General features: G+C 45.9%; 1 protein-coding gene across 1 annotated transcript in view; it reads left to right on the top strand.

The window, feature by feature from the left end:
- The window catches only part of LOC143213742 (lachesin), a 246,351-nt gene extending 229,041 nt beyond the window's left edge, over positions 1-17,310 (top strand). Inside the window, exons 10-11 of the mRNA XM_076433871.1 lie at positions 8,205-8,303; positions 12,348-17,310. Of these exons, the coding sequence (XP_076289986.1) occupies positions 8,205-8,303; positions 12,348-12,421 (173 nt within the window). The 3' untranslated portion in view covers positions 12,422-17,310. The remainder of the gene's footprint in view (positions 1-8,204; positions 8,304-12,347) is intronic.
- Positions 17,311-18,569: the final 1,259 nt, after the last annotated feature.

Raw genomic sequence — 18,569 nt, 5'->3', positions numbered from 1 at the left:
TGTGATCTGTCTTTGAGAGAAGTTCTTCAGATAGTGTGATTGACAGAAAAACGATAACATAGCATTAAAAATATTGTTCCATCTGCGCGTGATTCTGGAAGGGTTAACAGCATCAATTGTCGCGTGGACGTCTCGTCGAATAAATTGCTCGGAATCGACATTCGATTACGGCGAAAGAATTATTTGCTGTCCGTCGAAAATCCGAAAGGAATATCGGATCCGTGGCACGATAAAAATGTCTATATTCTCCTCGTATTTGATCCGTTCAAGTAATTTCTGTAACCGCGAGCCGTGTCGCGCTCGTTTTGTTTCAATTTCATTCAGCCCAACAGTGAAATCGTAGGAAACGATTTTCACGCGATTTGTTCGTTTAATTTCCACAATTCGTGTTCGTTTTTAAAGATTTCCGCGTTACCGGTGCTCGTTATTCCGTTTGCTTTTTGTCGGCTGCTAATTTCTCTTTTTCGAAGTTTTTCATTTCATTCGAGGTTTTAACTTCGCTCCCACACAGCCGACATTTATTTTGCTCACCGTGTTCTGCGTATTTGTACGACTCTCTCCTTTTGATTCCTCCCTACATACGTTCGTATATATCTATATCTATATATATATACATGTACATATATATGTATACATTCCCACACATATACACACCTCACGGCTACCTCTGTTCTATTTCGTTTGTTTTCTTTGCCCACGGTATTATGGTGTTCTGGATCCCGGTATTGCTTTAGAAAACGTGACGTATTTCTTTGGGTTACTTTCCGCGAGCGCGCGCGCTCATGTAATTTTCTTCTGCTCTCCACCGAAGTAAGTCGAAACATCCAAACATCTCGCTTTTAACACGTGCTTCTCAAACGGGAACTCGATTATCCGATTCCGACAAAGATTCCAGTCACACGCCCCGTAGAACGAAAGCTAGAAATGAACACTCTCCAGCCTCGGCGATTCCGCAACTTTTCGAAATCTATAATTCATAGCTCGAGATTTCTCCGCTTTCAAACAGACACTTCAAATTGTCGAGCTCGGACATTAATTGTAATGTACTTATAGTTCTGTGAAGGAAAAATTTCGCATCAGTTCTTGGCGACGTAGAAAATACATTAACGAGTATTTCCTGTATTTTTAATGGCACAAAAATAATATTTTTGGCTTAATTTAAATGGTATCGAAGGAGGAATATCAGGGAAGAACAATTTTTTTGTCCGGTTGTTTTTTCATAGTTTTTTTCAAGGTCATCGTTATTTTTTTATCGGGAAAACTTATTTGTTTTTATTCCGTCTTATGGCGACTGAAAAAATACATTTGAATATGCTCAAGTCCATTAACAAGATGGAATAAAAAAGAAAAAAATTTCCCGGTAAAAAAATAACGATGACCTTGAAAAAAACTATGAAAAAATAACCGGATAAAAAAATTGTTCTTCTATGATATTCCTCCTACGATACCATTTAAATTATGCCATATATATTTTTCGTGTCATTAAAAATGAAGGAGATATTTAGGTGGCCTGCTTTGACTGAGACACCCTGTATATTCAACTATCTCAGAAAGCGAAATTTGATATTTTCGCAGCCAAATACTGCAGCGTGGCGGCGCGTAGAATAAGGGAACAATTAGCAATTGTTTCCGCGGGAAACGCGAAACCGATTGGTCGTACGTTACATCTATTGCGTTCGACGCGTATTAACCAACAGATCGTTGGATAACAACGAAATTATACACCGGCGCATTAATTACCCTCTCGCTCCTACCGCAATAACCGTTTACCGACACGATAATTGTTTGATCGAATAATTCGGCAAATGAAAACTTAATTAGCTATGGGCTCCCGCTGTTCGCTTAACCGTTGCTTGAAAATAACGCGAAAATATCCGGCCGATCCATTGTTCCGTTTATAATTTAGTACTCGCCGAGCGTGTGTCTCCGCGCGCGTATACCATTTTCCACTGTCGGCCGAATTAGTTCCTTCCATGTATTTTTCAATATTTTCCATCGATTTTCCCCCTCGTTCTCGCGCGCGCACGGTCCGCGCGATCGAGCGCGCTCAACTTTCACAGCTTTCGACTGTTAATGAGATATATCCGACGATCGATTCCACGGCGATATACCGTTCCCGTTTTAATCATGCAAATTTATGTATATAATTTTCGTTTATATTCTAATTGCTCCGAGCGGAATAATAGCGACAAGAATAATATTATGTTAATTACGGACGAGTGGTAACTTCAATAGAGACTGTTGATTTAGGCCTTCGGCTTACGACCAACCCTTTCTCCCTAATAAATCCACCTTGATGCTGGAACGATCCTTCTTTGTCCAAAATGTTTCCTCCGCACACGCGAATTTCTCCTTTAATATATATATCAATTATTCATTCGCTATAATCTGCAACTTTTTGATACAATTAATTTAAAGCTGGAAGCATCTACTGTCACAAGACTTCGTTCATTTTTGTCTAGAAAATTTGTTAATGTCGCAGCGACTAGAAAAGCGGAGGCGCTTTTTTCGTCCAAAATGTTACAAACGCCTGTAAAAACGTTGAAACATTTTTGTCGTCATTGAAACAACTATCGAGCGTCGTTTTTCATTTTTTCGGTGGATTATTGCCGTAGTTGGACGGTGTATCGGGCGGTAATGCGTCAGCCCAAAGTTCCAATGGCAGACGTAGCCGGCTATGGCCGCAGTATCGCGACATCTTCCAGACCACACACACCCTTAGGTGTCCCTTAATTCCCCCGGGAACCGTTGTTCGCCTGTAATTCTCCGAGAGAACGTACAGAGATTGGCTTAGTCGCATGCTTGCATATAGATAAAGCGACTACCATCCTATCGTAACCCCACACATACGCGGGAGCGGTTGTCGGTGAACCGTGAGGAAACGTGGGCGAAATGCCTCGAATGCATCAGCGAAATCAACACCAGGACTGATTAAATCTCCGATCGCAAATGATCGTTGCGCGACGCAGTTTCGACATGTTCACGTCGAGTAAATAATAATCCTCCGACTACGAGCGATTAATCCTGTGGACCACTGAAACCGAATCATGGTCATCTTCTATCGATTCCAATAAAAATGAGACTCGGTCGAAATATTTCTGATTGTTCGATTCAAAATCGTACCGAAGATCCTACCGCTTTCCCGTCATTTTTCCTGTGAACAACTTTGTCGTAAAAGTAGCTGTTTATCTCTTGCGCATTGGATCGGGAGGATAGAAATTAAAACGGTTAATTGAAATGCGCATCGTTGGATTGTGTTAATGTGTGGCCACTTGTTGAATCAGCCTACGTGTTTAGATTATCGTCGGGTATTTAGTTGTCTAGCTATAGTAATTCGCTGTCGGGCAAAATCATACATACTTCCTCGATTTTGTTTATATTTCATTGGATCGAGCATTCGGGTAATTGATGGGACACAGCCGGCGAGAGCGAATTACCCAAATGACAGATAGCTGTTTAAACATGCAAATGGTTCGAGAACAGCCGAGTTTGTGATAAAGATCAATTTTTAGACGTAGATTATGTATCGTCGGACTGCCGCGAATCCAGTCCATTAATGATCCGCGGCGATTAAAACCATGAAATTTCGGTCCAGAACCTCGACGTCCAATTGACAACCTAATTCTATCGGTTCTCCGTGTTACCATCGATTGTCCGGATTTCGAGAATGGTAGATATCTGGATTGACTTAACCGCGCGTGTACGCAATGTCAACATGTTCTATATAGTATCTTGCCGGCGTGTATGCGTGTAGGCTGGCTTAATATTCGCCAAATGGGGTTGAAAGGACAGATTGAACTAGGTCAGATCTGCCACAAAGTCGATCACCGCGGACATTGGAAAATCATTTTCCCTGAAATGTTCCCGGCTAATTTTACGTCCGCCGCCATTACAGGCTTCTTGATTATGGCCGCGGAAATTGTGCCGGCCTACGAAGAAAATTCCGCCGCACTCTTTTATTTAGTATTTCAACCAGACTGAGAGAAATTTCTTCTAATTATATAATTCATTTATTTCTACGCTGGAGGAATCAGTCTGCAGTCCTCGAGCGTTCCTGTAATTCCGAGTAGAAGGAGTTGGCAATGGTCAGACATACCGCGCCGATTGTCCGAGGAACTCTGTGCTCTATAGATTTTATCTTTTTGATAGAGCGATCCAATTTGATCCGTAATTTGATCTCTGTCAAAGAAACAGAGCTTTGTGCCCACGGGACTCTATTTGACGATTATAGGGTATTAGACGTCGACTTAGTCACCTGGCTACAATCGCTCAATATGCCTTGTATGCTATCACCGGCACACATGTATCGGAGGCGGCTTAATACTCCGGAGAACGCGGGGACGGTCCTTCCCCCAACCCTAAATGATATGTTTATGCCGCACTTAACATACGTTCCACGGCGACGACGCATGCGAACGCTTCCCACGTACAGGGTGTTCCTCCACGAAAACAGCTAATTATCTCCAGCATCTTCACCTCCAAAAAAGCTTCCACAAATATTTTAACAACGATAATGTAACTGTTCTCATCTTCTAATCTCCTGCTACTATCTTCCCATCAACTTTAATTTACAGTACGCACAATCTCAGCACGAATCGAAGCCTATGCTATCCCGCGGAAGAGTGAACAGAAAAGTAAAACGGTGAAAAGCGTTCGGATTGTCCGCAAATGTTTCTAATGTGATTAGAAAGGGGCGAAATTTTGCCGGTCGGAACACCCGGTACATTATCACTGCGGCACGGGGCTAGGCCGTTCTAATTTGCAATCTTGGAAATTCGTTGCATTTCAAATTTGACGCACACCACTGACGAGCAGGCTGTTTTGCAAGGCAGAATAAATGGAAATGAAAGTGTAAAGCTTCCCGCTAATGATCCCGGAAAATGTACAGCGGCCCGTGCGCGCATCGGCAACGCTCGTCACATTTTTCGGGGCCGGGCTGAATAATTTCCAGAGATGAAATTCCCCCGACTGGTCCGCCTGCCCCGTTCCATTCCGTTCCGTTTCATCCTGTTCCATTCCGTGTTCCAGGCGGCCTTGAACCAAAGTAATCTTGTTCCGAAGCTTACCGCGTCAAATCAGTGGACGTCTTCTTCCCCGGGAAGAAGAAACTTCGCCAGAAGTGATTCTTGAAGAAGAACCAAACATTTCGTCGCAATACTATGATTCAATCTGCGGATCCAGAATTCTTCGGAGACTTCGGTGTCGGACGGAAAACACTTAATCGCAGTTTCAGCAAGTAATTCATTGCGAGAGACGCCGGAGAAATCTTTTCAGAAGAACTTCTCTTGTGTTTCGACACAAACTATATTAGTCACCCGTCTACATACATGAATATTCTCAATGAAGACAAGACGAGAAAAAGCTGTTTCAACAAAAACTTTATTTCTTAGTGAATACGAACAGACAGCGCGTAAATGTTCGCTCTCTCGACATTTATACTCAGTTTCTCAGTTTCTCTCAATTCTCAGTTGTGTGGCTACTTTTCGTTCAATAAATATTTAGAGTTTCACATCCTGTACTCTTACACATTGTGTCTACCTTTACACGCTATTGGCTTGAATGCAACAAACGCTATCGCGTAGTCGCCAGTGTCAACGAGATTCGGGTGCACTTCCTACGCGCATCATACACGATTTCGTACCAATCGACTAGCAGTAGCCTTCCTCCACTAATCCCTTACAATTTTTCACATTTCACGTTCCGTGCTATCTTCGCATACACGAGTCCACCGCTGGGAAAGATATAAATGCATTTCTATGCGTAACATCTTGTGTATTGATTTTTTCTGCGATGAAATTCGAGGTTGCCACTTACGTACAAATTACGGATGCGTAATTTTCATGTTCCCGATTTACCGGTGAAATGACGGTACATCCCTCGGAAAGTGTGCCTAGGCAGTTCCGGGGGGTAGGGTCCAGTACATTTACGGTATGCAGCGCGAGTGTACTGTCGCCACTAATGTTTGGCTGAGATTTGCATACGTCTGTTCGGCCTATCCATTGCTCCGTACACCGGTGCATCTCACCTTGTTGTCCATGGACAGTGTATACGGCCGGTTAGGTCGGCACCGGTCTCTATCGGCGCGGCTATTATACAAAGGGCCGAACAAGTGACTCACGGCGCAGGCGTGTGTACCAGGATGATCGCCCATTACCTTGCCGAAATAGGGTATTGTGCCAAGACCGTGTTCCCCGTTGGCCTTGCGTCTCCCTGCCGCCGCCGCCGCGTCGTCGTCGTCTTCTGCGTTCCCCTCGACACACGCTCTATCCGCCTTTCCCGCTCTTCCACCGACGACCAACTGCCTTCCAGGCCAGGAACTTACAAAATCTAATCAGGAGGGCGTCCAAGACAAAGCGGCCGCGTGTTCGAGCAGCTTCTGCAACCCGGCTACGGCTCCAGCTGCGAAATTAAGTCCTCGACTACACTCCGCGCCACTGCCACTGCCACTGCTGACAGGGTTTATCGATATTGTTTCGGCGAGCACGATTCCACCGAAGAGTTTCCGGGTGCCGCTCTTCCGGGTCCTACGGAATTCGGGATAACGACGCCGCGGGAACGAGTCCTCGGTCCTTTTGATAGCGGAATTATCCGACGGCACTGCCCCGGGATGCTAATCGACGCGTGCGCACGCTTCTTTTCTCTGTTCGACTGTCTTTACTCTTGCAACGCTTAATTTTTACTATTAGACTCACCGGAGCTGCGTGGAACGTTTCGGTAACACCAAATTCTGTGTTTCCCTCCAAACTGTAGACGTCGATAAAATATATGTATAATTTGTTGCTTCAAGTGCAATACATTGCGAGAATTGAGCTCCAGAACGAACAAGTGTCGGAGCGGCGGTTTGCGTCCTCGATCTTCGTGATCTTCGAGACTCGCGTCCCCTAAATGAGAGCCTAAAGTTTCCGAGACCGGCGACGTGTTGTGCGTTCGCTGGCTGTTGTCCCAAGCTTCCTGTACATTTCGGGTAGCTTCTGCAGCAATACGCCCCAGTTTCGACTCATGAACATTAGCATTATCCGCGAGAGTGTACCGACTTAACTTTCTACAAACAATGAAACAATGTAGCACCGGTTACATTTCGAAGGCTGAACGTGTCTCTCGATCTATTCAATCTAATTTGTAATTATTATAAATCGAGAAAGATAATTCGTGCCGCCGTGTCGCGAGACGTGAAGAGACTCGGGGGACAGGTATGCGATCTGATCGATGGTTCGACTAATTTTTGCGGGTGGAGACAGAGCGTATGGACAGCGAGCCGCTAACGAGAAAACCAGAGATCCGTGAATGGATTCTGTTGACGTCGGTGCCGGCGGTGGCAACCCCGTCAACGAGACTCTTCCTGCCGCGAAATTCGGTTTCCCCGACCGGGTTGATGTATGCAAATGGATCCGGGCATGTAACTACAAAATTTCGAGTCGGCCCCAGGTTACACGCGGCGTGCGCTCCGTAGTATTAAACCAACGAAAAAGCTTCTTTCCGTGCCGGGTGGATCGAGTCAGCGCGAGCTCAGCTTCATTACTTGATTCGATCCGGCGGCTTGGGACCAGACACACACACACGCCCGCGCATGCACACACGTTTACGGGATAAGAGAATTGTGTTTACCCGTAGTTTGCATACTAGTTACCGCGTTTGCCACTCACTTTACGCGTAACAGGCCCGTAAACATCTTCAGTGAAGGGGCCACTCGTCGTACGTTCCCTTTGTCCGCGTTTCCTTTCCACCTCCGGCCACTTCCTCCATTCTTTAACCCGTTCGCTACCCTCCTACACTCCCCACCCACTTGTCCAACCCCATTGTTTCGACGCCCTTTGTGCTTCTTTGGTTTCATCGCGCATTCATTCGTGCCCGGATGTCCCTCGGATCTAGACCACGGCCGCGAAGAGTTTTCTACTCGGCGAACACTCCGAGGTTCTTGCACCTCGCACACATGACCGTGGATCTTCTTCCGAAAAGTGGTCCCCAAGAACTTGAAGAGAATGCTGTAGACAGTGTAATTGTCAGTGCGTATGAAGCCAGATCAGTTCTGACTTATGATTTCACAAAATTAGTGATAATCTCGGTTTTTCCGAACTGTTCTAAAAGTTCCGAGACTGCATCTGAAGAACTCTGCGATTTGCATGGACCTCCGAGAGGGGGTCTGTGATTTCAGCGTTTGATCGCGTGTCAGATCTTATTCCGACCATCGTCTGTTTTACTTGCAGGTAATAAATTCGAGTCGAACCTCAACGAAATCGGGAAGTCGGAGCAAAAATCGAGCGACCCAGATAGGGGAAGGAATTACAATTGGCCCCCAGACAACGGTAAGCTCTGTTGCTGTGTGTAACTGCGGACTAATTTAAACGAGACAGCCCGATAGACACGGCTAACGTCGTCCTCTCCGAACTCATTTCTCCATCCTTCCCCATCCCCCTGCTCCTTATTCTTTTGTGATCGTTCCCACGAAAAAAGCAGTCGATAGTAATTCCTGACGTCATCGACCTCTGTGACCGTTCGCGTTTGTATTTATAAAACGATAGGCAGAGCGGACCCAGTTCGGACGCATTGCTTTCTGTTTAAATACGAACGCGCGTGACGGGAATGCAGATAACGTGGCGCGCCCGGCGAATTCTCTTGAATAATTGCCTCGGAATTTTAGCGAATAATTTATACATTTAAATACTATGTATCGGTAACATTATAATTTAATTGAATATTCATCGGCGTCGCGTTACGGAAATATTCATCGTGTCTGCCGTCTTCGCGATGCGTTCGATTAGAAATTCAGTCTTCGAGGTCATCCAGCTATCACTTCGGATTTTATGCAAGTAGCGGCAATTTGACACGCACACATTTGTACTATAATAATTTGCTTTATTTCAGCATTACAGCTAAGAAATGTGACTTGGTTTACAATAACCCATCTGTAGAAAACTATCTTATTTCACACACACGGTCCATACCTTCTCTCATTCACATTTCTATGTCTCACACATTCCTACCCTATCCTACTCTTTTAGTATCCTAATTATCACCAAACCACTTAATTCCTTACTTATTGCTTCCCTCCCCATTCCCTGCCTTTTGCATTTTTGGTTTGTTATTCTCTTTGGTTTATTTATGCTCTCTCTTTTCTCTTTTTTTCCTCAACTTCTCCAACCACTCTTCAACCTTTCTATCATTTCCCCCATTATCCTGCAATCCCTTCTCAAATGCTCTAGGTTTCCATACTTGTCCCCACATAGGTCGCATCCTCTTGCCTCTTCCTCCAGCCAGTATCTGTTCCAATTCTCTACACGTTTGTAGTATCGGTTTTTAATTAATTACGCGGAGAAATATTATTAAGCACTGCTAGATGATTCGGAGTTTCAATTACCGAGTGCCCTGATTTTTCGCGCACGCTTATTACGGGCCACGCAGAGAGAGAGAGTGTCGATAATTTCCTGCTCGCAAAACGAGACTGACCCGTCGTGACTAACTTTCTGGCTCCAGCAGACGAAATTCCTGTCGAAACGGCTCATTGGTAGACAACGTTTCTTTCCGAGTGGACGGGGAGGGGTGAAAAAACGCTGACTGACGAGTGCCTGTTAAAGTTGGACCCATCCAGCGCCGAAAGTGACCAGTCACTTGTGTTAGGTTGGAGGAAAAGTTCTGTCGTATGTTAAAGAAAACATTGATTCACACGATTCAACTTTCCCTCCATCCTAATCGAATGACAAGTCTTGTTCTAAATTAGTGTGGAGGCTAGCACACCTGTCGTGCGTCTATCTCGCGTAGATTAAAAGGAAACTAGCAGGTGTTAAAGTTTGAGCAATTACGAAACGAAGAATGTGAGACCCGAGAGATGAAGCGGTGGGTCCAGCTAATCAATCGTTGGGAAAAGAATAATTAATAGCGCCGGGCATCGATATCGAGGGCCGGTGGACGGTGTCCGGCATCGGGCTCGAAGTTCCTCCGACGGGCCATTGAAAACCTGGCTGGAATAGGGCCGCCGTAGCAAATGAGCAGAGAGGGAAACAAAACCTTGGCGGGGTTCGAGCGAAGTTGCGGTTTATCCGGCATTTCGTGGCGGTGCGATGGCATTTAAATGACAGAGGCTCGAACGTCGGGTGCGGGTCAGGCTTAGCACGGGGCAGAATTCCTCTAGGCCTCCGGCATTATCGGAATATTTCTTTCCTCCCTCCTCTGTCTTTGTCCTTCTCCCTCTCTCCTGCTTTTACCAGCTACCTCGCACTGTCTCCCCTCCTCTATCTTCCTCTCGCACGCTGTTTCGTACTCTCCCTCTACCCCCCCCCCCCCGGTTCTCTTTCAGAACGGACAGAACAGCCGCAGTCCCAACCTACCGCCCGTTTCTCGATACAGAGCGAGACCCGGTCTGCGCGATGGTTTCTTTTTAAAAGAAATTTGCATAATGGCAAAGTGTGAAAATCCGTTTTCTCCGCGGGCTCGATCCCGATAGTCCCGTGGAAGTAGGTAATTTTGCTCTCGGGAAACCGGGGAAAAAAGAAAGTCGCGCGAGCCCTCCGCAACTTGATAAGTACTCTTCCAGTTCTTCGGGAACCCGGGAACCAGCCGAGCCCCGGTATCGAAGGTCGAACGGTTTCCCGAACCATCTTGTCCGACGGTAAATTCGTTTTCGAACTGCGCCGCCCCTCGAACCCCCGATATTCCTGATCCCGGACCTACGCTGAACTATCTGCGACCCGGAATCGTCCGGCGACGGATTCCCGCTGCCAGACCCGGCAAATTTTTCACCTTCAAAAAATATATCCTCCACAGTCTTTCAATTCCCCACCCTTTCTGGCCCCCGTGCTTCTAACACGTGTGACCGTGGATTATTATTTCAGGCTGGAGGACCTGAGGAATTTTATTTTTTATTTTAAAATTAGTTTAAAATTAAATTCTGAGGCCACCCTCGGAGCGGAAACGTCTTGAACGGAAAAATCCGCGGGTTTTCGCCGCGAATGGGCGTCGATCGCGCGCAAATTACCCTAAAAAATTTGGCGCGGCATCGTGCGGCGTAAAAAAGCGAGCTCGTCGGCAGCCGCAAAACCGACTGGGAAAAAAAGAGGAACGTCGTCGACGAAAAACAGCTCGCAGCGGTGGAAACGCGGGTGCAAAACCGTCGGGGGAACGTTTACCCGAATGGTAGGGGTTCGAAAAGTCGGGGCCGCGAGGACCGGAAAAGGTGGTCGTAGTCTGGGGGAACGAGCGAACGGTAAATGAGGACGGGGGATGATTGGGGTGAAGGCCCACCCGGATTGTTTCTGATTTGTAATTAGAGATGAGTGAGGCCAGAGAGGAGGAACCAGCGGAATACATCTCTTTCGGAGCGAGTGATAGCTGAAAGTATAGGACAGGCCAGCCGGAAGAATAACTGACTTCCCATTCTCTCTTCCGGCTTCCCTCGACGAGGTAGCACGGTTCTTCGCTCGTTCCTTCGTTCCTCGGATCTCGTCTTTGCCGTGCTTATCCTTCCGCAGGCTTCTCCCGTCTAGCCGGAAAGGATCCTACGCGCAACCTGTCTCCCCGCCGGAACAACAGACAGACTTTCCGCAGCAAGTTCCCGGTTCCGCGACCCTTTCGGATCTACTGACGCGATTTTTACGGCAGCCGATCGCGGACGGCAATTTTACTCCGGGGCTTTTCCTCCGTTTTAATGCGCCCCCGGACGCACTTCGACTTAAAATGCCACTCCGCGTCGCGCAGAAATTACAAAACGCCGCATTCGTAATCCTCTTCGGCCGAGATACTCGCATTATTTATTTCCGGAGTACCGTCAATCTGTTATCAGCTTGTAACTGAGGTCATCGCTTCAGCACAAGTAATTCAATGAAATAACTACTTGGAAGATCCGAGATTGTAAATACTACATGCGAGTAATTAAACGTTAAAAATGTGATTCGCACAAGACGGGATAAAAAGGCGGAGCCGTTTCCCGTAGTTCGGGTAATCCACGCATAAGCAAAGTTCCGTCAAAATCGGCGACCGACGCGCCGGCGTTCCTTGTTAGAACCATTAGAATTAATTGTACTTGCAGACTTCGAGCCGGACGAACTTTCGCGCTGCGAACTCTCACTTAACACACTCGCGCCGGAACACGTCGTCCAAACTTCCAAACAAAACCGTTTGTACTTTAAACCGAATTGTTTGAGCATTCCGGCTCGAAAATCCTCGAAGTGCTTCGAGTACCGTTCAATTGGGGGTGCGTCGTTTCTGGAAATGATTTTATGCCGAGTACGTGCCGCGAGTTTTTGGCATTGCAACGTCGAAATTCTATCCGCGAAGTGAATCTCTGATCGAAACGAAATCTGTTTGAACGAAAGTATACCTCGAGGTAGTTAATTTGCTGATTTTCTCTGTTTCAGACTCCAGTGCAGCTAGAACAGCGACAGGCGTGACGTTGGCGATCGCCCTAATCGCGGTGTGGATCATACGATAAACGGATCGGGAAACGAACGCCTTCGCGCACCTGTAATTACAGACTCGGTTAGAAGCGAACAGAAGCTGAATGAAGTTAGAAACGATACGGAGCACGTACACATGTGGTACACATGGGAATGTACACGTTGTACAGTGACGCGTATAGTCGGTCGGAAAAGTCCACGAGCGTTGCGCCAAATTTCAAGTGCTCCCCCCGAATGCGAGACACTCGTTCGTTCCAGACATTTTTTCGATGCTGCTTCACCGATGCTGCTGACCGTGAAATAAACTTTGGACGCGTTTAAAATAAACAAAGTTTTGTTGATCGAGAACAAATTTTCTGTATTAAATTAGTCTTGGCTAATTTATTTGCTCATTCCAATGATTGGAGAACATCAAAGCAATTTATATTGAAACATCGGAGCCTCTGCTGTCGGGTACTTGAACTTTGGCTCGTTTGCGTAGACGTTCGCGACCGACTGTACATACCGACACAGACGTGACACACACGCGAGGCAGCAGACGAAAATCGACTGAGTAGTTAGCGTCGTATTAAGAGCATGAGAACGAGAGGGCCGGGGAAATAACTAAATAATAAGAAATAATAATTTACGCGTGCCAAGTCAGTGTAGCGCAAAAGTGTCCAAAGAGAGATTGACGGAGGTAAAGGGAAAAAAAGAAGAAACGAGCTACGCGATATCGTGCGATAGAGATACACAATAGAGAAACGAGCGAAGCGAGAGAACGAAAACGAGAATTTCTACGGAGCAACGAGTACGCACGAGACGTGGAGGACGTGTGGAAGGGTCAAATCACAAAGTGCAACGACTATCGCTTTCAGTGTAACATATTGTATAACGCCACGTAATGTCGCCACAGAGACCGCGCCAACGATCTCCAGTTCTGCCCGCAAATCGAGCAAGCGCGAATCCAACCGCGCCGAATCCGCGAACGCTTCACGCCTTTCCGCTTCTCCCGCGAGTGACAGATCCGTCATTCACGCTCGATTCGAGCACAACGAAGTCCCCTGAACTTCAGCTGCGAAAAGAGTACTGTCCGAACAAACAAAACCGGACGAAACAAGACTTCTCTTCTCTGCGCAAAATCAAAATTCTACGGTTTCACCATTTGCCACACAGTCTATAATCATTGAAAAATTTTAGATTCGTTGCTCTTAAGTTGGAGAGAGATTTCTGTCGCGTATGTTAAAGAAAAAATTTGAACGAATTGTATAAAAATATATTCCAAATTTCCATTATTTGTAACAACTTGTTGCCATCTTTCAACATGTGTTTTTGATTTATATACAAACGAAAATTACCTGCTTATTTAAGATACGACAGAACTTTCCCTCCAACCTAATTGATGAAAGTCTTTTTAAACTTCGTTCTCCTTCATCGATTCGTGGCAGATAAATCTGATTTTGTGGATTGTATCGTGAAATGCAAACTAGTTGTTCCTCACTGTGATTTCAGGATTAATAACGGGAGAGCAAGCATGGCATACGAGCCAGCCATAAGTTCTTCCCTTCCGCGATCAAATCAGGCCGCGCGTAATTCGTCTTCGCAGCAGACTGCTCCACGAAGTTATAAAGTTAACCTTTTCCCATGGACGGCCGTGGAACGAACAAAAAACAGTGATGCGAGCACAAATTGTCTCCACCATCGATTTCGCCCTTTCCCCCGATTCTCCCCAACCCCTTCAGACGACTCCCACCCCCTCGATATTCTCCTTTTTATTCTGTCTGCAAAGTGTCCTTTCTGTTCTCCACCCTGTTCCCTTTCTCTCTCGCTCTCTCTCTCTTTCTCATTCCCTCTATCTTCATCTTTCTCTCGTTGGCTCCACCCAGCTCGTTCTTTTTCTTATATACGAAATCGTGGATCCCATCTGGATACTTGAGATTAAAGCGTCAGAATCGGCACAGAAGATGCTCTTGCATGAAGAAATCCACGAAAAGATGAAGGGGAACAGGGGCTTGAGGTTGAAAGTGCGAGGACGCCGAAGGATCGACGAATATTAAAGAGCGGTACATTATTATTTGCAAATGTCCTCGAGGAACCCTCCTCCCGGACCAGTCCGGGAGACGTCGAACAGAGTTTTCTCGTTACCGACTCGTCGAAGAGACTCGTCGTCTCTTTTTCTCTTAATCGGCATTCCCTTCTGACTCGACACATTCTCTGCCGGATCGGATAATTGTCCTGCCGTTCACTTTTTCTAGCCCCTTTAACGTCCCGACCACCGAATCCCCTACTTTTACAGACTTGAAACAAATTTTTCATCACCCGGAATAAATCACCGGACCCTTACTTATCTTCAACAAAATCGCAATCAAACAATACAAGCTTGCATCACTTTGATTAAACGACAACGAGATTAAAACTAGACATTTCTCGGAACAAATTCAGCAACATTTGGTAATCAAGTAGCAACAGAAATTTCCCGGGGAAATTCGCGGTGGGATTTCGAAATCCTGTTCGCTCGATAAGATAGTAGGTTGGACGCATGCAGATCAGTCTTTGTCGGCGGGGAAAAAAGCCGAGTTGGCGTTCGAGAACAAAGTCTCTGGGCGTCACGTGTGACACCTGTGAAAACGTGGGATGTACCTTTCGCGAGAGTGCCAATTACAGGCGGAAAAGCGTACGACTTTTTCCCCTTTTGTCTCGCCTCGAGAGTGTTCTCGGTGGATATTCGTGTAAAAATCAAGCTAGACCGGAGCGGCGGCAACGCGGTGGCACTACATACGGCTCTCTCTTTTCTCTTCCGGTGTTGCACGCACTTTTGTTGCGCTCTTTATCGCGTTATTCGGCCCCTCCTGTCTCTTTGCCCACCCTCTCGGCGCTTTCACGCGAGAGAACCGGAAACATAGGGGCGTTCTATAAAGATTAATTTTGATATAACGCGGCTCTGTCACCTCATTTCCTCCAGCAATTAAAGTCGCACTCTTGAACAACGGTGCCGGGTAATTAAACGGACAAACTGGCCACTGCTGAACGCCCTTTTTCTCGCTATCTCTGCCCTTCCTCCCACGACAATACACCGATTAGCCATTTTCCTCGCAATTTTCCTCAACTTCCGCGTCGAATACTGTCTTTTGAAAATAGCTCGTGAAAAGATTTCCTGAACAATTTTTTCACAGGTTTCCTAAACATAAATTCGTTAATGTTCGATCTCTTAGTAGCCGCTGCTAATCTGCCTTTCCTCCGTCGACAATGGACCGATTAGGAATTTTGTTCGAAATTTTCTGAACTCCCTCTGATCCTGATAGATTGTTCTGCAGAACAACAATGTGTGGTTTTGTAGAAATATTTCTAAATACGGCGAAACCCCGTTCAGGAACAAAGCGGTTTCGTTCTCCGTGTTCTCATCCGGGTTTCATCAGTCTCACGGCCCCGAACGAATCAAACGTTTTTATCGTGTCCTAAAAACACCGAAACCCTTTCACGTATAATTTTGCAAGTTTATCGACGACGCGGAATACCACTCGCCAATTTTCGGCCCCGCCAACTTCGACTATTACTTGTAATCACGAACGTCAATCCCGACGGTCTACAGTTTTTCGAAGCTGTTCCCTCGCGCTCGCGAGCAGATTGCGTTTGAAAAATTAATAACACGCTGGCGCATTAATCGCGCACTTTCGAACTTCCTGGGTCAGAATTCCGTCGTCCAGCGTTGGGCGTCCAACCAGTCCTGTTCGATGCAGCTGCGAGGTGCATTCAAAATTCCGTGCTAATTATTTCCGATTTCGTAGGGTCGATTCTCTCAAGATAATATTCTCTATGTTTTCAAAAATTCTCATAAGGTTAACCCTTTGCACTCGGAGCTACTCCAATTCGAAAACCGAGCTTTTCTCCCGACCTGAAATATTTCTATTTTATACGATTTTCTTAATTTTATCAATATATAAAACTGGTACAATACTTCTAGCAGTTTATTTAAATATTAAATATACCAATATTAGGTAATTTCACAGGTTCAATTTTGCTCCTCGCTGAGAACACTTACGCTCGAAGAGAATGAAATATAATTGATTTTTGGGTCGTCGGAAAATGAACTTGAGGCTGTAGAATATCTCATTGATCGGGAAAATAATTTGAAAGCAGTTTGTTGCGGAGAGGGAGGCTCACGATGCTCCGGCGTAAGGATCCGCGAAGCGGCACGATTCATTTGTTGTAGTGTTAGTTAACCGAGTTTCGAATTTATCCGCGAATGCGCAAACACGGCTGGAGGATGCCGGTTTAAGCGGGCTTCGAACTACTTAGGAATATCCATTATTCAGCGTACATCTTGTTTAAAGCAACAGGTTCGAGGGTCCCGGCACTCGCCGCGAATGGGTTAACGCCCATGATGGATTAAAGAAGGGTGCCTCGAGGATTACGCGGACTTACCCCGCCTGGGATCTTTAATTTTGTAATCGACGCGAAGACAACTGGACTTCGCTCCCGGAAAGCTTCGACGTTTCACAGTGAACGTCTCGTGTCTTTTTCATTTGCATTCGAATTTTCATGTTAAAGATTCACCTTCGGACAACGAATTAGACACCGAATTAGACCGGTGGATTAATCCCGCCGCAACATCGTGAATTATTCGAACTGAAGTTCCGCGGATAATCGTGTAGAAATGTTTGTAATTATGAAAAATTCCCCGAACAGTTTTGACGTGAACCGATCAGCCGAGGGGAAAGTTCCTCGACTTCCGGCGGGATCGTATAATTCCAGAGGCCGCGCCGCCTCCATAATTAAGACAGTTCAGCGCTCGGAAGGCGAGAAAGAAGAGGCACAAGCGTGTCGGTTCGACTGTTCCGAACGAAATTCCCGCGGATAGAGAACGATGGCGCCGCACCTAACATTATACGAATATCGGCCTGAATATAATAACGTTCGACACGTCAGCTGGCGGATCCTGTAAATACGAGTAAATAGGCTAAATAAGTACCATAGAAGGCAAAGTCAATGGCAGGGTGTTCTCGCGACGCTGATCGAATTTCGTCGCGAAAAATTATGCGGATGACCGGACACACTTGTCGCGAAAACACTGTGTCCTGCTTCGCATTGAATTAGCGTAAGTTCACCGAAGCGTCCGGTTAGGTATCATGTTATGGCCGCCGATTGTGCTCGAGCGAGCGAAATCACTCTGTCCCGTAAAATCGATTCACAGCAGAAACCAATTTAATTTTCGATTAATGATAACTCTGAATTATCCCGGGAAATATTTTTTAAAATAATTGATCCTTTGCAGTCGGAGCTGTTTTAACTTGAACATTAAACATTTCTTCCGACTAGAATAATTGCATTGTATATTAGACATTGTATGTAATTTTTGAAAAATTGACAAGGGCCACTTGAACCATTGGCGAAGAATGTTCTTTTAGCATCGTTATTTATGATCAGACTGCGGGTTTTATGCATTTATGACAAAACTGGGCGCGTACAACTTAAAGCAGTGGCCATTTAAGAACATCGAGGTATTAGTTTCATCTGAATGAAATGATTCAAAGAAGAATACAATTTTTATCTGGCTCCTGTTACCTGCAATCAATGCAAGCATTTTCTTATTTTGCATAAAGATCCGCAGTCTATTTATGATATGAGGAATTGTTGTTATTAGCGAATGAACGAGCAAAATGAATCGATCTCGGGGCGAGCGGTGTTCGACGCTGGGCAGTGATCGTTCCGTTGATTTCCGGTTTTTTCTACGGCCATTGTAAAGAAGCGACGGGGTCTCGGCGGAGAAGTAAATACCGATAGGGAGGATATTTTGACCTTAGCGTAACGTGTAACTAATTCGACGTGAGCGAATGGTCGTCTTAGCGGTTAAGTGGTTTTAAGTGGTCGGCCGCATCGTTTCCGCTCGAAGCAGGGGGCGGCAGCTTCAAACCGAAGTTAAATTGAAGTCAAACGGAACACCGATATCTCTGCCGTGTTTTCCTTGAGCGATGCCGAGTACGGGAATTCGCCAGATTGAATCCAGTCCTGAGACTGAGCGTGTGCACTAATTAAAGCGTGTATCGATATTTAATATTGCCGTCGACGAATATTGTGCACGAATTGGCGCCGACGCGAATGTGACGTTAAACGATAGAAAAAGAGAGAGAGAGAGACGAACAGCGAAATGGAGAAAGTCCCCCTGCTCGATGGTTTGCACGTCCTCCTCCAACACTATCCACCGAA

The sequence above is a fragment of the Lasioglossum baleicum genome, chromosome 11 (genome assembly GCF_051020765.1).
Source record: "Lasioglossum baleicum chromosome 11, iyLasBale1, whole genome shotgun sequence".
In the NCBI taxonomy this organism is placed as follows: Eukaryota; Metazoa; Arthropoda; class Insecta; order Hymenoptera; family Halictidae; genus Lasioglossum; species Lasioglossum baleicum.
Note: the sequence above shows the minus strand (reverse complement) of the source record. Positions and strands in the feature narration are given on the sequence as shown.